At 41.2% G+C, this 22953-nt stretch overlaps 1 protein-coding gene across 5 annotated transcripts in view; it reads left to right on the forward strand.

Annotated features, from left to right (window-relative positions):
- Positions 1 to 22953, forward strand: part of rasal2 (RAS protein activator like 2) — a 104142-nt gene that overhangs the window by 36247 nt on the left and 44942 nt on the right. For 4 of the 5 annotated variants that reach the window (XM_083991586.1, XM_083991587.1, XM_083991584.1 and 1 more), the window contains exons 2-3: positions 9575 to 9702; positions 10757 to 10898. In XM_083991586.1, the coding sequence (XP_083847712.1) occupies positions 9575 to 9702; positions 10757 to 10898 (270 nt within the window). Of the gene's footprint in view, positions 1 to 9574; positions 9703 to 10756; positions 10899 to 16111; positions 16157 to 22953 lie in introns of those variants that run through there. The other variant, XM_083991588.1, reaches the window with a different exon arrangement.

Below are 22953 nucleotides of genomic sequence, written 5' to 3' on the forward strand. Positions count from 1 at the left end.
TTTTGAAGGAGTGCTTTAATACAGACATCTACCTTTATTCTGAAGGTGCTTTAGCACAAACATCTACCTTTATTTTGAAGGCCCATTAACACAAACATCTACCTTTATTTTGAAGGAGCTTTAACACAAACATCTACCTTTATTCTGAAGGAGCTTTAACACAAACATCTACCTTTATTCTGAAGGAGCTTTAATACAAACATCTACCTTTATTTTGAAGGAGCTCATATATTCGTTGTAGTTTTATTTGACTACACTACAGAGATCCTCCAGCTGCTGAGAGTCTCACTCTGTCTGTGTTTATAGAAACTGAAACAAGTCATTCTCTCGTCCTGGTCGAGTCCGTCCTCCTTTTCCTTTTTTTTCTATCTTTTCTTTCTATCTTTTTTTCTTTTCTTCCCTGGCGCTCTCCAGCAGGCGGCCTTTCTGACCTTTTCACCAGGCCTGCATGGATCATCCAGCAGCAGCCGCCCCGGACAAATATAGCAGCTTAATCCGGCCCCTGTGAGCTGGCAGCGAGGACTTCCTGTCCACCGCTTTGATTCACCGCCACAATAAAACCTGCAGCAGAGTTTAAAGAGAAGAGAGAGTCTGCAGCTTCAAAATAAACATAACACACAACAGGGGCTAAAAGCTTTTATTTTGGCGGAGGACTGAGTAGAACTTCAGATTAAAGGTTCAGTTCAGTGTTTTTTCTCCTGTTGTAGCTGAAGAGGAGGAGACATTAACCGTTGCTGTGTCTCAAATCGCACAATTCTCTAAATCTTAATCAAACACTGCTGCTGCGCACTTACGGAAGTGACTCCACAGCTGCTTCTTCTATTTTTTAAATTCTGATTGCAACCATAGCAACCGGCCGTTGGAGCCCTGTCTATGGCCGACACTTGACAGCGCTTTTTGCCGATCAAAACGAGCTATTAAGTTGTGTTTTATTGTGTTGGTGTTGTTGTTGTGCTGTTATTACAGGGTATCCGCGGGGTCTTGAAAAGTATTACAAGGTGATAAATCAATTTTGGGAAAATAAAGACCCTTAAAAAGTATTAAAAAGTCTTTTCACGACTTTATAAAGTCTTACATTTTTAAGGTATTTTTTCTGAATTACCTGTCGAAGAGTTTGAGTCCTAAAAAACATTGAGAAAGTGTGTGAATGTATTCATTTTATTAAAAAACAAAGATGAACCAGTACGTAAAATAAAAAAGAAGATTGTTGTTTTTGTCTTTTGAGAGTGGAGCAATGTTTTTTTTAATTTTTATTTGATAAACTTTGCCTTTGATTTATTATCCCAGACTTTTTTGAATTCTAGTCTTTATGGTTACAGCTTGAAGTGGCGGTGAGGTATTAAAAAATATTGAGAAAAGTCTTAAAAAGGTTTTAAAATTAACTTCAAGATTCCTGTATAAAACCTGTATTAGTGTTTTTTAAAGACATTTACGCCGGTGTCGGCTCCGTCGCTGCTCAAAGCGACCGCCGCCGTTTGAAAAGTAGTGACGTGTTTCCGCTACGTCACCAAGACGGCGGCCGTGAAGTGTGGAAAGTGTCCATCGATCCACACTCAGTTTTCTGGTCGTTTGAGTGCACATAGCGCACTACATTTTCGATTTGGGACACACCACATGTGTCGTTGGTGTCGGCTCGCCCAGCGTTTCCACCACCACTAATAATAACAAAATAACCATAGATTTATCTAAAATGGACCATTAACAAGTGGTAACGTAGATTCATCCACATTAATATGAGACTTTTTTATTGTCGCGGAGTTTTTGGTTCTGCCGCTGGAGAAACTCCTGGTTGTCCCTTTAAATAAATAGATAAATGAATGAAGCCATTGAGGTAAAATCTGAGTGTTTCAACCTGGTGCAGTGTTGATGGAGGGAGTTGAAGTGAAGGTCCAGGTCTTCAGTCGTCCTGACGGGTCTCTGGATCAGGACTGAGGCCGGTTACAGGTTGTTATGTAACACCCCCCCTCTACAACCCCTCAGCCCCCCCCTCCCCCCCTCTCTCTGGTCTCTGTCCTGTCTCTACTTCCTGTCTTTGTCCGTCCGGAGCTCCAGTCTCTCTGTGCACGACACGTCCAGCTCTTCTCCTCTTTCTCCTCCTCCTCTTCCTTCTTCTTCTCCTCCCTGAGCGTTGCCCCCCCCCCCCCCCCCCCCCCCCCCCCCCCCCCCCCAGCAGCAGGTGTAACCCCCCCCCCGTCTCTCTGGAGCTCCTCGGGCTTTGACGTGGATGATTTAGAGCGCAGCCAGAAATAGGTCTGTTCAACACGGAGATCCTCAACTGCTTTCTGCTCTGGACCACTGTCTTCCTCCTCTTCCTCTTCCTCCTCCTCCTTCTCTTCCTCTTCCTCCTCCTCCTCCCTCCTCCCCCCCCCCCCCCCCCCCCCCCCCCCCCCTCGTCTCTTCACGTGGCTGTAATTCATCATCAACAACAAACCACCATCATCATCATCATTCCTCAGGATGACCCAGACTGCAGCGAGGGGGCGGAGCCTCTGATCATTAGGGTTCATTATTATCATCATCATAGTATATATACTGTAGTGTATATAATAATAATAATAATAATAATAATAATAATTCATTAATTTTGTATAGCGCTTTTACAGTGACCCAAAGACGCTTTACAGATGCAGTAAAATACATAGTACATAAGGCACAAAGAAACAAACAAATAAACAAACAAAAAAAAAACCCCAAAAAATACTAGGGGTGTGCAGCCAGTGCACTATTTGTATTCGGATTTGGGCTTTTTTTAAAAAAACTTTTGTATTTGTATTCGGTAGGGCTGACCCCCCCCAAAAAAAATCGAAGCTTCGAAGCTTCGTTCGTTGCCATGGTAATCGACTGTTAACACTGCATTAACGAATGTGCCAAAGCCTGCCGCCTCGTCCTCAATAGAAGACCAGTTCATAAAACAATTGTTTTGTTTTGTTTTTGTTTGTTTTGTTTGTATGGTACTATAATGTGCGTTTTTTTAATTCATGATTTTATTAGTTGGTGTCTCACAACTCTCTTTGTGATTGGTCCCCAACACTTTTAATTTTGTCAAGGGGGAACGGGTATCTATCTATCTATCTATCTATCTATCTATCTATCTATCTATCTATCTATCTATCTATCTATCTATCTATCTATCTATCTATCTATCGTTCTATCGTTCTATCGTTCTATCGTTCTATCGTTCTATCGTTCTATCTATCTATCTATCTATCTATCGTTCTATCTATCTATCGTTCTATCTATCTATCGTTCTATCTATCTATCTATCTATCTATCTATCTATCTATCTATCTATCTATCTATCTATCTATCTATCGTTCTATCTATCTATCGTTCTATCTATCTATCGTTCTATCTATCTATCTATCTATCTATCTATCTATCTATCTATCTATCTATCTATCTATCTATCTATCTATCTATGATAATCAGGTCAACCCCCCTAGTATTCGTGAAGAAACCGTAAGTGGGCGTACTGACTACAGCCGAGCTAGTGCTACCCCGAGCTAGCCGGCTAACTTCCGCTTTAGCTCTGGGCTAACTAGAACGGGAATGAAATAATTTAATCATGCGGCTCTTCTAGACTTTCCAAAACGTTAATGGGACTGAATGGATCAGATTCTGGTGGTGAAACCAGTCGTTTCGCGGGCGTTGTGACACGTTATAAATTTTCTTCTTTTCCCATTATTGTCTATGAGAAAAATGCTACGTAGTTGAGCGGTGACCCTGGGAGTATCGGTGAGCACTTCCTGTCTACTGTGATGCAATGCATGCTGGGAGTTGCTGTTTCTTCTTCCTCAGTGCAGGTTGTAGTTGTTGTTGTAGTTGATGGAAGTGGAAGTGCGGCTGTTGAACACTTCCCTGTTCAGTCGTTGTTCAGAGGAACTAAGAGTCCGACTGGGTCACGAGTGTGTTAATGTTTTTACTGTAACTCCATGTGAGAGTTAAAGGGATAGTTCAACTTTTTTTTTGGTCAAATTGGCTCATTGCCATAATCCCTATAGTCATAGCAGTAGGTTCGTTACCTTTAATTGTCGGTGCAAGCTGTTTTTAGAACGGCGGAGCAGAGCCGTGAGCTGCTCAGAGCTACGCTACAGAGGAGGCTCATTATGGGATTTCTTGGTTTCCCTCATCATCAAACTCATCAAATACACAATCCAACAACTCCACAACGCTCTGGTGGACAAGTTGTGAGCTGCACATTCACCACGCTATGAGATAATAACGTATATATGAGGGGTTTTGCCAAAACAAAACCAGAAAAAGACCGAAACTAATAAGGTTAACAGTACTTAAATATATAGTAGTGAAGAAAATTAAATATCAGAGAAAAAAAGAATAAACATTAACATTTGTAGCCTTCAAAAATTACCCTGCATACCATTTTTTTTGAAAACCAAAAATGAACTACACACTCGTAAATCCAGGTTAGCGTTTTTGTACAACAAATTTACAAACATCTCTATATTTTGACTCATGTAGCCTATTGACAAAAACCTTTGTACACAGACAGGGAGTAACTTTAATTCAGCTTTATACATTATTTGCATTATTTTATAATAAATCAAGTCATTAAATTTCATAACCTGGGATTTGATAAACGATGGATTTGTATGTTCATAGTAACCAACCTCATTAATAATACGTATGGCTCGTTTTTGTTGGACGACTATAGCATTTACTGTTTTATACGTAATAATACAGAGACTGTTGATGAAAAACTGTCCCTGAAGGCAACGTGCATCAGCGGTTTTGCATGAATTTCCCTCTAAAACAACTCTGTGTGGTAACGTTGTGTTATTATCTCGTAGCGTGGTGAATGTGCAGCTCACAACTTGTCCACCAGAGCGTTGTGGAGTTGTTGGGTTGTGTATTTGATGAGTTTGATGAGGGAAACCAAGAAAGAAATCCCATAATGAGCCTCCAATATTTGACTAAAAAAATGTTGAACTATCCCTTTAATGTGGTGTTTAATAGTGTAACTCAGCTGGTTAAGGCCTCTGCAGACTTCCTGCTGCTGCTCCGACGTCCATCAGCATCAATTAGAGTCATTGTGTGTGTGTGTGGAGTGTGTGTGTGTGTGTGTGTGTGTGTGTGTGTGTGTGTGTGTGTGTGTGTGTGTGTGTGTGTGTGCATGTGGAGTGTTTACTCAGCCACACAAGCGCTGCGTTATCCCAGCTCCATCAGGCACAGTGAAGGCACCGTCTGTTTACTCACTGCTGCTGCTGCTGCTGACGAGACGCCGCCGCTCGCCAACACACACACACACACACACACACACACACACTGGCTGCTCTGTGTGTGTGTGTGTGTGTGTGTGTGTTTGAGACGCTGATGCTGATTGAAGTTTATTTTCCTCCGTCAGTAAATAAAGGTTCAGGTTTAAACGCGGTGCAGACAGTCGACCAATCAGCTCCAGCCTCGGCGTTTAAGCCCCGCCCCCTCTGCAGCTGGATGGTTAGAATAGAATAAAGTTCCTCAGGTTGTTAAAATCAAAGTTTTAACAACAAAAACTAAACCGACACTAGACCCGTTTACATCCGATCCTCGTGTCTCGTCTTTTATCTGTGTTTAAATTAAAGGGATAGTTCACCCAAAGTTGAAATTTCACTCATTATCTTACTCCCCCTCATGTGGACTAATATAAGGGCTGGGAGTAGGGATGTCACGATTATAGATTTTCTTGGTACGATTATTGTCAGAGAAATAATCACGATATTACGATTATTATGCACTAATTAATTTCACAACACTATATAGGCTAGTATGTGTAAAATCAAATATAGTCTAAATAATTGCAATGCCAATCATTTACACAAACATTAATAAAGGACCAATTATATTCCCCAGGGGAAGTGTTTGAATTATTCAAGTCATTAACGGTCATCTATACCAATTGTTTATGTTTATTTTAATCATTTTTTTGTTTTTATTTTAATTAAAAATGACACGCAAACTTTTAAATTCCTACCAATTCAATGTTACGTTAGTTAAATGGACCAGTATCTGTGCATTTACCTTTACTTTGGCGCCACATCTGCAAATATGGTTCCAACATCATCTTTTTTGGGAAGTGACGGTATTTAGGAATCTTTACGATAAATTAATTGTGGCTTTTAATACCACGATTAATTGTGAAAACAAATAATGGTGACATCCCGAGTTGGGAGAAGTTTCAGAGTCCTCCGTGCCTTCTCTGAGTTACACGGTTATGACGGTTGAGAACGGAGCTCACTTTTCTTCGTAACAAAAAGACACCCCAAAAAACATCCAAATACCTCCATGCTGCTCGTATGTAATGCCCCTCTTGTATTGAAGCCCCGACATGAGAAATTGTCCCGAAAAAAATTAAATAAGTCTATATTTCAAGCTTGTTTGTAGCGGAAGCTCCCAGCACTGCTCTTCCTGGTCCGTCCAAATCTCGCGATACCGTCCTGAGTCTTGTATAGTGTCCATTTCTCCCTTTCTTGTCCAGTTGAGCTTCTTGTAGCCTCAGTATGTATGTCAGTTTTTTAATTAGAGATATTTCTTCCACAATTGACAGCCACTGATCTTTCGTTGGTGTCAGGGCCGGCCCTAGGATGTTGGTGGCCCCCTAAACAAGGTTTTTGTTTGTGGCCCTGCACTCTAAGACAAACACCAAATCACTGGTTAAAACTGAATACAGACGTGTTTATTCCCTCTGAGGTTTGAGGCCATTTTCTCAACTTTTACATATTTTCTTAAATGTATCTTTTTAAGATACTTGCAGATGTAACAATACTCAAGTGTTTTATGTCTAAATATTAGAACCTCCGCTGTAAGCACACTGAGGCCAGTTTGTCCTACAACACTGTAGAAAGAAATAATTTAGGCCAAATGCTGGAAATTTGAGGTCTGCTTTTTGAAAAATGTCAAATCCCTTGTGAAAACACTCCTTCAGTCATGAGAATGAACTGTTTTGGTGCTTGAAATAGGATATGAATACAGTAATAGATAAGTGTAGAAAACAAGTCTAAAATGACATTTTGTCAGATTGTTTTTTGAGCACAAATGTCGTCATTCTGCCGTTCTATTTTCACCAAATGTCTCAAATGTGAGATAAAAGAAGCTGAACATTGACTTCACATTACATATAAAGCTCATAGCTGCACGTGCAGACCTCAGGATGTTTAAATGACTTGATGAACCCCGGTACCTTTCTGATCATGTGGCCCCCCACCTAACGGCTGTGGCCCTCAACAACCACATAGAGGGTTTATGCCAGGGGCCACCGGGCCTGCTGATAGGTGTTGTTTCTTTTCCCCAGTTTCTAGTGATGCTTTCTTGCCTGCTACTGTACCAGCAGTATTTTGATCAAATAGCCAACACTAGTGTTAATGGTCTCATCTGAACATTTACATAGATAAAGCACTGAACTGCTCTTCGACACCATATCCTAATATTTTCCGCAGCTCCTTACATACCATTTCCCAAAATACAGTTATTCTTCCATGCGAAGTCTCTACAGATTCGTGAGTAAGTGGTTGAGTGATGTAACCTTCCACATTTCGTGCCATTCCTCATCTGAAATTTCTAAATTAAGTTCTTCCTCCCACTTCATCTTAATATATGTAGTTGAATGCGTATTGTTATTGTTCAATCCTTGATATAATGATGAAATTATTCTTATGTTGCTTTCCTGATGTGCTTTTAGAGAAGAGCTGTTCTAAAGGAGAATGGCAAGTTGATCCAAAGTTTAGGACCGCGAAGGCTCGATCGCCTCTTGTTTTTAGCCTAGACTAAGACTAAATAAAAACTAAACTAAACCTGATTCATCACGTCCCCCCCCCCCCCCAGTGACCGGTGCTGACTCTGCTCCGTGTGTCAGCTGAGATCAGACCACTGGGCTGATTCCTCCAGACGGCTTTCATTTTTAATCACCTCCTCTTCCTCTTCCTCCTCCTCCTCCTCCTCCTTTTCCTCTTCCTCCTCCTCCTCCTCTATCCAGCATGGAGCCGCAGCGCCCTCTGCTGGATCCCTGACAGCACTGCAGCCTCACTACTACATCTACACACAAAACTTAAATATCACTATTAAAACTGGTTAACAGAAACTCTGAAAAATGTTGAAAAACCTCTCGAATGTCACTAAAACAGTTTCATGCTCTCATGAAGAGTTATTTTCCAGACATATCAGTATAGACCCTTTCAGAGAGTATAAACAAATACAGGTGTTACCAAGGATACTAATTAAGGCTCCATTCCATTTAGTGTAGCAGAGCGTTTTCTAATGAGCCACACCTGTCTTTGTTTATACTCTCTGAAAGGGTCTATAAAAGTGTGATGGAAACACTTATTTCAGTTGGAAAACATCACACAGCTGAATCCTTCATCCTGAAGTTTTGTTTCCACAGTTCATCTGTTAAATCCTTTTTCACATCATCTCACAGAGGATTTATATAATATAAATTAATAATATATGATGCATATATATAAGTGCTTTGCCTTTGAGTAATCAAGCGCTGCCTCCGTCTTCTGTTAAAACAATAACAGCAGCAGCTGAGATCGCTGTCCCATCACCATGGAAACGCAAGGCGCTTACGTCCATCTTAAAGTCTCGCTGGACGAGACTTTAAAAGAATTATGGGATATTGCGAGACTAGACTTTACCAGAGTAACGGCTCATTCACAAAAACACCTTCCAATGGAAACTCCTGCAAATAGAAACGGGACTTAAAATGTAAATCATTTTAAACAGGTCTTCATGTGTAGCGCTCAATAAAACACGTCATTGAATGTATTTTCAGCTTATTGCAGCCAATTTGCAAATAATTTTGTGACTCTGCATTTCTTTGTTTTTGTTTGTCTTGCTGTAGTAGGTCTTACATTTAATCCATAACAGTTTTAAAAAGTCTTAAATCTGAGTTGGTGAAACCTGCAGAAACTCTGGTTATAGTGACGTTTGCCCCCCTGATGTGAACAGTTCATCAAGTGGAAGATGAAATGATCTCCAAAAGACATAAATACCATATCATTGTGTTTGGAAACTATACCATACCAACGTTATTTATAAAGCACTCTAAAAACCCAGTGCTGTACAAAATGAAACATAAACTATGCAATCGGCATAAGACACAAAATGTACATGAAACGAAACAGAATAAAAAACAATGCATTAAAATAACACTATATAAAACCAATAAAACAATTTAAAACGTGTAAAAGATAGTCAAAAATAAATAAATAATAGCAGATTAGAAGACATCCCAGTGACATCTCTTCTCTGAGAGCTCCAGTCTCCGGGGTTTCCTGCTGCTTTGTTTCCCCTTTTCACTCTGAAACTGTAGAAAACTGCAATAATACACTGATATTGATGAAAATATTGATAAAAAAGAGTGTTTCATGTTTAACTTTATGTCTTTTGGAGATTGTTTACAGACATATAGACAGTGTTAACATGTGGCAGCCGGTCAGTGTGTTGTTATATTAACTCTGAGAATGTGAACGTTTAACATGACTCACCCAGTTGGAACACAGTCATATTGATCGTTGTGTGTGTGTGTGTGTGATGATGATGATGATACTAACTGACGACATGTTCTGGTCCCGTGTGTCAGACGTGAAGGGCCCCCCCGCCCACCGCCTCTCCTGCGGCCAGAGCCCCTACACGGAGCACGGAGCCTGGGACAGGAAGTTCTGCATCCTGACCGACACACAGCTCATCCTGCTGCACAAGGACGACGAGGTAGCAGCACACACACATTACATTACACACACACACACACACACATTACATTACACACACACACACACACACACACACACACACACACACACACACACACACACACACACACACACACACACACACACACGCCTTCAGACCTCAGGGCAGGTTCACACCTAGGGATGTCACGATTACTTGTTTTCACAATTAATCGTGGTATTAAAACGCCACAATTAATTGATCGTAAAGATTCCTAAATACTGTTACTTTCACAAAAATTTGATGTTGGAACCTTATTTGCAGATGTGGCGCCAAAATAAAGGTAAATGCTCAGATACAGGTCCATTTAACTAACGTAACATTGAATTGGTAGGAATTTAAATGTTAGCGTGTCATTTTTAATTAAAAAAAAACAACAAAACAAAACAAAAAATGATTAAAAAAAACGTAAACATTTGATATAGATGACAATTCATGACCTGAAAACGCTTCCCCTGGGGGTTTCTGAAACATTCGGAATAACCCTTTACATGCATGTAAACATGCAAACAGAGTTATTCCGCGCAGCAGTATTTGTCCATATAACTGTTGTCAATGGATACCAACTTTCTTCATCCAAAAAGACACACCAAAAAACATCCAAATACCTCCATGCTGCTCGTATTTAATGTCCCTCTGGTATTGAAGCCCTGACATGAGAAATTGTTCTGGAAAAAAAAATTGTTTGTTTGTAGCGTGATTTGCACTGACCGGCGGAACACTTTCTCATGTCGGGGCTTCAATACAAGAGGGACATTACATACGAGCAGCATGGAGGTATCTGGATGTTTTTTGGTGTGTCTTTTTGTTACGAAGACAGTTGGTATCCATTTGCAACCATTATATGGACATGCACTGCTACGCCGAGACCCCCTGTAACTCAGAGAAGCCACGGAGGACTCTGAAACTTCTCCCAGCCCTCAGTCCACATGAGGGGGAGGAGATCATGAGGGACATTTGAATTTTTGGGTGAACTATCCCTTTAAAAGCTAAAGTAGTAGTCTCATCATGTGTTTTACCCCCCCCCCTCCAGACCCCCGGTGAGGCAGCAGCAGGTGAGAGCCCCACTGGCTCGGCGAAGGGGCGGAGCCTCCGCAGGACGGTCAGCGTCCCGTCAGAGGGACAGTTCCCTGAGTTCCCGGCCGAGGGAGCAGCCACCACCGCCGCCATGATGGGTGAGAACCTCAACTCATCGTCATTACTGATTACTGTGCCTACACCAAAAGCTTCCAAAGCATCAAAAACACTCGAGGGTGGGCTTCAGACAAGACAGCTCCCAAAACGGCAAAATATTTTCAGCCGCTTTGGTCACTCGTCACGTGACTGACGTCCAAGTTTGATCACGCTGCTCATTGGGGAGACAGAATAGAATAGAATAGAAGCTTTATTTGTCATTGTAAAAGAAAATACAACGAAATTGCCAGTGGCCTCTGTGTCGACAAATGCAAACAAATATATATATATACACAACAAACACATACACAACCATTCTGGCCAGCAGGGAAAAATAACTATGTAACTAAAATGTATAAAACATATATAAATAGGCTAAAAAATAACAGTGCAGGGGCGGTGTTTAGCTCAGTTGGTGGAGCACCCGCCTCATGTGTTGAGGCTGTAGTCCTCGCTGCAGGCGGCCCCGGTTCAAATCCCGCATCGGACGGCCCTGTCCTGCATGTCATTACCCTCTCTGCCTCCCATTTCCTGTCACACTCTCAGCTGTCCTATCAAATAAAGGCATGAAAGCCAAAAAATATACTTAAAAAAAAAAATAACAGTGCAAATTGGCAAAATACAAAAAAAGAGGAAAAAAAGGAGCCGACGGACGTCTCTATTCTGACAGGTTGCCGCCGAACCGCGTCATAGCTAATTACCCTAAAGTTAACCATAGCTCAACTTCTTTATGTGCCCAGTTGAGGGCTGGATTCTCCCCCTGGCAGTAGAAGTAGGTCGGTTTAACTCCTGAGGATGAAAGACTCTGCACATTATGTAATTTAAATGTAACTGAGGATGAACTGCATTTTGTGTTTCACTGTCCGTTATATGACGAAGCCAGAACAGGCAGTTTGTGTTTCAGAAAATGCAAAATGTGAAACCTGAGTTGTTTTGGGCTGATGATGATGATGAGGTAAAGTTGGAACGGTTCTTCAGAAAAGAAGAGAAGTCTTTACTAGAGCTACTTTCATAAAAAGTGCCTGGTCAAAAAGAAAAAGTGAATTATTGATGTGAACTCCATGTGGTTTCTGTTTCTGTTTGGTTTTGTCTGAGCTCTGATGGTTTTGTTTGGTGTCTAAATATGATGATAATGTGGAAGCTTTTGGTGTGAACGCACAGGAACATCTGACACAACACTGAGGGTTACCTGAGAGTGTGTGTGTGTGTGTGTGTGTTCAGATTCATCATCAATAATCACAACTGGACTTTGGATCAGTTTGTTCCAGGCTGTTGTTACTGTGGTTGTAGTTGTTGTTGTCGTGGCGACAGAGGAGGATTGTGGGTAACATGGCGGCAGCAGCAGAGTCAGGTGGAACAGGTTGTTGACTTGTTGTTGTCCGAGGCGTTCGGGTGCAGGCTGTGATCCGCGGCGCTCCGGCGTGGGAACGTCTTGGGAATGTGAGGACACAAAGCGTCCCAGTGTCCAGAGGTGACCCCCCCCCCCCCCCCAAACCTCTGAGGGGCTTCCCACCCAGAGCTGCAGGGGCCCGGCCCAGCACTCTGAGGGGTTTCCCACCCGCAGCTGCAGGGGCAGAGGGGCAGATAAAGGTTTATTTATTTAATGGAGGCCTCACCAACAATCTCGAGTGTACAGAAATATGCAAACATGCACAAATCTTAACTCTGGACTATAATGATGATGATGATAATGATTATAACTAGGACAAAGATTTATAGAAAACATAAAAATTCTTTGAGAAATACAGAGGAATTAGCAGTTATTGACAATTCTCGCCTGGGCCCAAGTTCCACTTTAAGACCCATAATCATCCCTCATAGTAGGAAATTATGGGAAGATTATACATTTCCTGAATTGTTACAGTCCTGTGAGTATTTCAGTTTTTGTTATTTGTGTCAGTGCTGTTCCTACATTTCACAGTGCTATGAGAAAGACTACGGTTTAGGCGAAAATAGTGGAAAAACAGTTGTTGAGACAGATTGACCTTTGACCATGTGACCTTTATATTTTTTTTTAGCTAGGCCCAAAACTAGGTCTAAATGAAAGCTGGGATTGTACACTTTAAAATGCTACCAAACATGCCCTCATGACATATGAGTAAAGGTCTGAAAATGAGCACAAAACAAGATATGCCCCCTGCGTTTAGAGGCCTATTTATTTTTTGCAGGGGGTTGATAACTTTATGAGCTGATAACTGTCATAAAGCTACCACTTAGGATGGGTTATCATACCAAAATATCATCTATGGACATGTACCTTTTCAAAAAATGTTACTAGATTTTGCCACTCTGAGTGGTACCAAAAAGTCAAAAAAACAAGAACAACCAGTCTGAACCGGTTCAACACTGGTTCATCTTCACTGGTTCTGATGTTGGACTGAGTTTGATACTAGAGAGAGAGAGACCACTCCTCCTCCTCTTCTTCTTCTCTTGTTCTTCACCTCCTTCTCCTTCTCTTTCTTCCTCTTCCTCTTCTACTTCTTGTTCTCATCTTCCTCAACTCCTCAAAATCAAATCAAATCAAATCAAAATAAACTTTAATGTCCCCGGAGGCAAAATTTGTCTTGGACAATCAATCAATGCTGTAGCTACGTCCTGCAAGACAGATTTTAAAACCATTCACCATTTCACACACTCACACACACAACCAGCAGAGATCACTTACACACAGTACGACTGAGTTCCTAGTTCATACAAGTAATAAATGTCCTGGTGTGATAGACATCATCTCATCCTAAATACTACAACAACTAAAGAGATGATTTCTGACCCGGTGGTCCTTGGTGACTGTGTTATAGAGAAGGTTGAATCCTACAAGTATCTACAGTAGGAATCCATATGGAAAGATAATTTGTTGAAATGGGATGTTCACGTTGATGCTTGGTGTGTAAAACTATCCCAGCGACTGCATTTTCTCAGAAGACTGAGACTGTACGGAGTCAGTACAGCGATCATGACTTCATTTTATAATGCTGTACTGGGCAGCCTGATCAGCTATGGGATGGCTGCGTGGCTGCGTGGTTTGGACCCCTGACAGTCCAGTCCAAATCTAAACTGGAAAAGCTGATAAAGCAGCGATGAAGGTGATAGGTGAGGATAGTTACCCACTACTACACTCCATATTGAAAAAACAGTAGTCAACCAGGCCCAAAGGATTTTGAAAGATCCATCCCAGATCCTTTATCTGGAATATGAAATGCCCTCAGGGCGACGCCGACTTTTTTTTTTTTTTTTTAATATATACTGTATATACTGTTCCTTCGGCACCTTTAAATTGATGCTGATGGTGGAGTCCACACATACAAAAAGGTGCAATTAAGACCCAGAGACTGTGGCAATACTGAGGCAAGATGTAATATAGGAGAAAGTGCAATAATTATTTATTACAATAATTATTTATTACTTTGTCGTACTGTCTATAAGTGATCTCTGTTGGTTGTGTGTGTGTGTGTGTGTGTGAAATGGTGAATGGTTTTAAAATCTGTCTTGCAGGATGTAGCTACAGCATTGATTGTCCAAGACAGTTTTCCCTCCGGGGACATTAAAGTTTATTTTGATTTGATTTTGATATAAAACAACTTGTTTTCTTGTCTCTGTAACAACATCTCTGTTGCTCACCCTGAGCTTTCTCCTGGTTTTCCCTGTTAAAAGGGTTTTCCATGGAGTTTTTCCCTCAGTGGATGTGAGGGTCTAAGGACAGAGGATGTTGTTATTATGGGATGTAAAGCCCTTTGAGACAAACTGGTGGTAAAAACTGGCTATACAAATAAAATTGCCTTGCCTTGCCTTGTTCTAGCCTACTACTTCTTCCCCCTCCTCCTCTTGTTGTTCTTCTTTCTTCTCTTTCTTCTACTTCTTATTACCGTTATTTTCTTCTACTTCTTTTTCCTCTACTTCTTTATCTGATTCTCTTTCATCATCTTCTCCTCCTCCTCCTCTCTGCTGACCTGTGGAGTGTAAACGTCCGTAGATCGGTCTCTTGAACCTTCAGAAACTCTCTCACCTGTCAGAGACTTTGTTGTATTATTATTATTGATCTGATTTTCATTCATTTCTTTATTTCAGACCCGAGGGGATCCATATCGCAATAAAAGCACAATAAAATAAAATAAAAAGACAGAATAAGAGTTCAAAAAGAAAAAAAGAAAAATACATTGATCAGCTGATTGACAGGTTTAGTGTTGATTAGGGATGGGTACCGAAATTCTGTACTTTTTTGGTACCGACCAAATTCCCACCAAAGTACCGAGTATTGATTCACATAAAGTCAATCGGTACCACATTTCGGTACCTGAACGCACCTTCGTCGTGCGTCAGCGAGAGTGCAGAGCACAGAGCTTTCTGTAGGAATCTTTCCATGTTTCTCTTTTTTTTTGAATGACTATTCCATTATATGAAAATCATTGCCCATCCCTAAAACATAAAATACTCTTAAAGGCTGAAGAGTTGTGATGTTGTTAAGAGGTAAATATTGAGGTAAGAGGTCATATTTCAGACGTTTTTATTTTTTTATTTATTATTTTTTTAATTACCACACACACAAAAAGTACCGAAAACAGGTACCGATTGGTACCGGTATCGATTCCCAGGTACCGAGTATCGATACCGTATCGATTCAGATGCGAAAGGTACCCATCCCTAGTGTTGATCAGGTTGTTAAAGCTTCTAAAACACCACAACACTGTACAACAACATAAACCCTGACCAAACATAATGAACTGTACAAAACACTACAACAAAAGTGTCTATGACGTGTGTGTGTGTGTCGTCCTTTGGGCTCGGTCTAATCTCTGGTTCTCACTGACTCTGGATCTGCTGCATTCCTCCGTCTGCTGCCCTCCTCTTCACCTGTCAGGGCCCTTTCACAATAAAACCACTCACACACGTCTCTATGCGACCTTCAAAATAAAAGCCCTACATTACAGAGTCTCTGTTCAGTCCGTAATTACCTCAGATAGATAGATGGATAGATAGATAGTTTAAACTCTACAAGTTAATTACATTATAGTTAAATCAAAAACATATTTATAGATTGATAAACGTGGATGTAAAGAGTTTGGTTGTTTCTGTCTGTCGGTGTAACCCAGATCGAGCTAATTGTTTGGAAAGACTTTTATTGTGAAGGTCCGGCCGGCCGGCGGCTCGGAGCGGTGTGTGTGTCTGTGTGTGTGTGTGTGTTGAGGCGGACCGGCTCAGACTGAGGACGTGATGAGTGTGTGACAGTGAAGACGGAAACACGGAGCTCTGATGGACTCTCTGGGTGAGTGAGCTCTGAGCTCCAGGGAGAGCAGCGGGGCTTCGCTCCGTGTGTAGCCGGGCTGCGAGGCGCTGTCGGCGGACACACGGAGCTGCGGAGCCCCGCTGCTCCCGGTTCTCCTGGAAACTAAAACTACCGTAAACCTCAGCGGGAAAGTTTGTGTTTGTGTTTGAGTCGGAGGGAGTGAGAGACGCAGAGACCCGCTGTCACCGGGTATCGATCAGTTATAGATCAGGAATTGAAATTGAAAAGTGAATTGAATTGAATTGAATTGAATTGACCTTTCGCAAAACCCCGCCCCCGAACGGTCATTGTCCAATCAGACATCATAGCAACCGTTACTATGTAAACAAGGTCCGTCAAGCTTCGGACCTCCGACAAGCAAAGTGTATTGTCGGACAGTAGTTACCCGAAGAGTTTGGCTGGGGGAGTCGTATTGTTTCCCTTCCCAAAGCTGAAAACACAACAGGAGAGGTGCCCCCCCCCCCCCCCCCCCCCCCACCCATCCCGCAGCCGGACCCTTCTCCCACTCCCAGCTAAATGTCAGGAAAATAAACAAGCATAGGCTACATAGCCTATATCTGCTCCAAGGTAAGTAAATAAAACGACCGGAAGTGTGAAATAGATGAAACAAACGATTTTTTTTTTTTTCATTTTCATTTCATCTTTCTGCGGCCCGGTACCAAATGATCCACGGACCGGTACCGGTCCGCGGCCCGGTGGTTGGGGACCACTGCGCTACATGATGCAATTTATGAATCGATAAAAGCCATATTTTGATCACCATTATGTTTACATTGTGACCACGCAATTTTGTAGTGGTGTCGCGTGTTTAGTGATTATTAATATTCATAAATATAGCGCTCATATGCCTCTGAGACTCTGATGCCTCAAGACGCTCAATATAAAAACACTGTTGACACTGGGGCAGCTTGAGAAGCTTGTCGGGCTAGCAACGGTAACTAAGGGGGGCGGAGCTTTTGCGAAAGGTCAATTGAATTGAATTGATTGAAAGCCTTTATTGTCATTATCAGTACAACGAAGTTATGTTGCTACTCCACTAGGTAGGTATACAATCAATAAATAGTAATATAGTAAAAACAATAAAACAATAAATAAAACTATCGATCAGGAGCAGAGGAGGCGCTGTGCACGTGGAGGGCTGATCAATAAACTATAATCTATATTGTTGTTCTCACCTGAGCTCTGGCGCCACCTGCTGGACGAGACAAGACCAGGCAAGGGGATTTTATTAGTATAGCCCGTTTTTACCACCAGTTTGTCTCAAAGGGCTTCACATCCCATCATAACAACATCCTCTGTCCTTAGACCCTCACATCCACTGATATGAGGAAAAACTCCATGGAAAACCCTTTAACAGGGAAAACCAGGAGAAAGCTCAGGGTGAGCAACAGAGACAAGAAAACAGTTTATAGTTTCCTCAGTCAGAGCGCTGCCATGTTGTTTCTGGGTGGTTGTCATGGATACGTGTGACTGAGGATAAACAGGAAGTGCATCACCCACCTGCTCTGTTAATGACGTCATAATGACATCACCGTCCTGCTGCTGATTGATTGGTTGGTTGATTGGTTGATTGGTTCTGATCCATCAGCTGTTTTCATTGTGGTGCGTTCGCTGACTGTTTGGTGTTTGGAGTTGTTGCTGCTCCAGATGTTCACAGGTTTATTGATCGACCAATCACGTATCAATAACGACGACGAACTGAACTGAACTGATCTGATAACTGATCAATAGTTTATATTTATAATAATCTATAAGACTCTTTGATCTTCAACAAACTAAATGATTCACTAATATCATTCATGTTTGTTATTATGATATTATTGATAGTGTTTATTATCTGTGCTTCAGATCAACATTATTATTGATTTTTTTTTTTTTAATACTTTATTGCAGAATTCAAGTTCATATTCATATCTTATCAGTCACTGGCACGTTCCTGCAACATTTATGACATTTTTTAGTGAAAAACATCAAAGGAAAAATGAAAAATAAATGAATAAAAAATAAATGAAAAGTAAAATAAGAATAAAAAATAAAAATAAGATAATAATATTTATAATAATATTAAGGGGAATATTAATAATAAAGGGGTGGGGGGTGGGACAAAGACAGTTGGAGAAAAGAAAAGAAAAAGGGCATAAAATAGACACAAAAATACAATATATAGGCTACATACACAAATTTGTTCTCTTCAGAGATCTAATAAACATTTCTTTAGAGCTGAACACATCCGTTTATTTATTTATATAATCAAACCACTTATTCCATCTCTTCAGACATTCTGGTTCTTGATTTCTGACTCTATATGTGATTTTTTCCATTTCCAGAATACTGTTTACAGTTAATTTCCAGTTATTAAAAGAAGGTGAGATAGATTTTTGCCAATTTCTTGTTATTTGCTTCAAAGCTGCTATTCTAAGTATTCTGTATAAATATTTGTCTTTTTCTGTTGTAAGTTCAGCTGGTGTTATTCCTAAAACAATGCATTTCGGTCCCAATGTTTTTTTAAATTGGAAAATTGAAAAGAAAGATTCTATAATTTTTTTCTCCAAAAAAAGATCAACATTATTATTGATTATTGATCCTTTAGATCATTATGGCAACACTGTGGTCTGACAACAACGTTAACACATCAGAGGAATGTGAAGCACGAGAGGAGGCGGCTGCAACACACACACACACACACATAGTTTGAATACTTGTTGATGTGTGTGTGCGACACAACACGACCTCAGTTCAGTTCAGAAGTCTGATGATGTCATCCCGTCTCCTACACACACACACACCCTGCAGTGTTGTTGACACAGGGTAACCGTGGTAACGAGGGTGGAGGAGTGAGACCGAAGGAGTCGAAGGCCCAGTTCCAAATCCGACCGCTCACGGACTCACTGACTCAGAGGCGCTAATGAGATCAATAGTAACGAATGAGAGTTTAGCTATATATCATATTTTTCACGCCCTATCACCGTTTAGACAAATCTGAAATGATTGAAGAAACATTACTATTTCTGTGTACACGGCACATGTGTGTATACATAAAGGTGCTGTGGTGGTACCAGCATGAAAATTGGAATGAGTCGACTCCAGAGGTTCGTAAAGGGACCATGTGCCGTCAAAACGGTGGAATTTATGCAAATTTATGCACATTTGCTCATGTTAACAAAGAAAATCAAAAAACTTGTAATACATTTTTTGTTTGTCTTAATGTAAGTAATCAACTCAGTAATTTTCATGGAGATATCTAAAGGTTAAAAATTTTACCCTGTTCACATGAGAAAAATAATGAATAGGCGTATGAATGGGCTATATTTGGGTCTTTTTCTAAACTTTCCCCTAATGGGATTCTTTGGGGCTTTTTTCCCCCACTCAGGACATGTTGAGGATACAAAATTTTGGTTTGGTTTGCTTCTGTTGCAATTTGTTCAACGTTGACCCCTTTTTTGGCTTAAAATTACTAGACTATAGGGGAATTACCCACAGTTCATAGTGTTGTGAAGTCGAACACATGGGATGCCGTCGGAACGCGAGTGTAAAAAAAAAAAGAAAGAAAAAAAGAAGTAGATTAACACACGTAGTCAGAGTGAGCTCCGCTGGTCTCTTTATTGTTAATGAACAGGAGCAGCAACAAAAAAAGAAAGAAAGAAAAAGAAGAAGTTTCCTGTCAGTATAAACGTGCAGTTTGTGATTATTATTGATGATGATTTGATCAGATCTGATCCGGGAACAGTTTGTTTTGAGTCCGTCCCCCTCACACACCTTGTGCGTGTTGAAAGTAAACGGTAAATTATCGGTCCAAGGGCGGGGTTAAAAACATGTTGTTGTCAAGGTAACGTGTGGTGAGAGTGGGTATAAGTGCTGTTCCATTCATGGTTACAGCATCTGGACCCTCACACACTCTCACACTCTGACACACTTTTATTGTGGCGGGACGTTCCTCAGGAAGTGAATGTCTCTCTGTGTGTGTGTGTGTGTGTGTGTGTGTGTGTGTGTGTGTGTGTGTGTGTGTGTGTGTGTGTGTGTGTGTGTGTGTGTGTGTGTGTGTGTGTGTGTGTGTGTGTGTGTGTGTGTGTGTGTGTGTGTGTGTGTGTGTTATGACGGTGAGAAGCAGCCGGACCTGTTGAAGCTCCAGCGCCGACACAAAGCTGAGGATTAACTGTGTGTGTGTCAGGTGTGTGTGTGTGTGTGTGTGTGTGTGTGTCTGTCAGGTGTGTGTGTGTGTCAGGTGTGTGTGTGTGTGTCTGTCAGGTGTGTCCACTCACCAGGTTTCAGCCTCAAACATTCCCAACATTCCTCTCATTCTCTGTTACGTCACACACACACACACACACACACACACACACACACACACACACACCTGTCACACACACACACACACACACACACACACACACACACACACACACCTGACACACACACACACACACACGGTTACGACAGACGTCTGTGTGTGTGTGTGTGTGTGTGTGTGTGTGTGTGTGTGTGTGTGTGTGAGAGGTCCAGGCTGTGACATCATGACTCAGCAGGTGAGGCTGCAGCTCCTGATTGGTCCAGCAGAGGGCGGCACAGATGTTCACAGCTGCTCAGCAAACATCCAATAATAATAATGATGATAGTAGTAACAAGGCGCCTTCATGACACCGTACAGACCATAATAATTAGATGAAACAACATCAAACTGCAGCTGATTTAAAGAACAGAAGTCTGAGGAGTTTAAAGGGATAGTTCAACATTTTTTCAAACTGGCCCATTGCCATAATAATCCCTATAGTCATAGCAGTAGGTTCATTATCTTTAATTGTCGGTGCAAGCTGTTTTTAGAACGGCGGAGCAGAGCCGTGAGCTGCTCAGAGCTACGCTACGGAGGCTCATTATAGGATTTCTTGGTTTCACCTCATCAAACTCATCAAATACACAATCCAACAACTCCACAACGCTCTGGTGGACAAGTTGTGACCTGCACATTCACCACGCTATGAGATAATAACACAACGTTACCACACAGAGTTGTTTTAGGGGGAAATGCAGAGACTGCTTTATTTTTTTATTTTTTTTTATTTTTTTTATATGTTTTTATTTCCAATAAATTAACAAAAAGGATGCAACAACAAAAATATCCATCCTGAAACAATATCAATGATGGGGTGACTCATACAGTTTCTTTCTTCCTTCTTTTTTTTGTTTAACCCATATATATATATACTATAAGACAAACAAGCAAACAAAAATCAAAAAATCTAAATCAATAAAAAAATAAGTGAAAAAGCAGCAATCTGTCTTCACTGACATTAGTGGGTATTTGTTGCACATATATGTGCTTACCTGCACAAACATACACATAAGCGTGCTTGCTACACATATGTACACCCACATAGTCAAACATACACATAGATTTAAATTTTTTAATATTAAGGTCACATATATTTTACAGAGATACATATATTTACTGTAATATTAAGGTCTTTGCAGAGACTGCTTGATGAAAAACTGTCCCTGAAGGCAACGTGCATCACTGTTTTGCATGAATTTCCCTCTAAACCGTCGTTTGAACCTAGTTTTTCTAAAAAAAAAAAAAAAAAAGTGACAGATCCACACTATAGTTACGGTCACTACCTCATTTATTTGGTAGCTACACCGGTCACTACTTGCATTTATTTGGTAGCTACACCGGTCACTACTTGCATTTATTTGGTAGCTACACCGGTCACTACTTGCATTTATTTGGTAGCTACACTGGTCACTACTTGCATTTATTTGGTAGCTACACCGGTCACTACTTGCATTTATTTGGTAGCTACACCGGTCACTACTGCATTTATTTGGTAGCTACACCGGTCGCTACTTGCATTTATTTGGTAGCCACACCGGTCACTACTTGCATTTATTTGGTAGCTACACCGGTCACTACTGCATTTATTTGGTAGCTACACATATGTACATCCACATAGTCAAACATACACATAGATTTTAATATTAAGGTCTTTGCAGAGACTGCTTGATGAAAAACTGTCCCTGAAGGCAACGTGATGCATCAGCGGTTTTGCATGAATTTCCCTCTAAAACAACTCTGTGTGGTAACTGGTCGTTTGAACCTAGTTTTTCTAAAAAAAAAAAGTCGGAGGTCTCACTCTGACGTGATGAGGAGGAACAACAGGATCATTATTGTTGCTGCAGCTCTGATGACAAGGACACACACACACACACACACACACACACACACACACACTCTGACTGACACACACACATTGTCACACACTGACTGACACACACACATCGACACACACACTCAGAGCTAATAGCCGAAGCCCCCAGAGTTGTGTCCCACATCAGGCGGCTGAAGGGAAACTTATTTAGTAATTATCCTCCGAGCGCCGCGGCAACGGAGGGAGAGAGAGAGGGAGAAGAAGAGAAGAGAGGGAGGGAGAGAGAGAGAGAGAGGCTACGACTGAGCTGCTGCAGAGAGAGAGAGAGAGAGGAGGAGGAGAGGAGCGTCTGCAGAGAGGAGGAGGAAGACGAGAGGAAGGACAGACACAGAAACAGAACAGAGGAGTTGGAGGGATTGATTGAATAAATGCGGTAAAACCATGAAGCTCTGAGAGAGAGAGGGAGGAGGAGAGAAAGAGAGGAGAGGAGAAGAGAGAGACAGAGAGAGAGAGAGGAAAGAGAAACAGAGCGAGAGGAAAGAGAAACAGAGATGGAGAGACAGAGGAAAGAGAAACAGAGATAGAGAGAGTGGAAAGAGAAACAGAGATAGAGAGAGGAAAAGGAGAGATATAGAG

Source organism: Trachurus trachurus, assembly GCF_905171665.1.
Source record: "Trachurus trachurus genome assembly, chromosome: 17".
In the NCBI taxonomy this organism is placed as follows: Eukaryota; Metazoa; Chordata; class Actinopteri; order Carangiformes; family Carangidae; genus Trachurus; species Trachurus trachurus.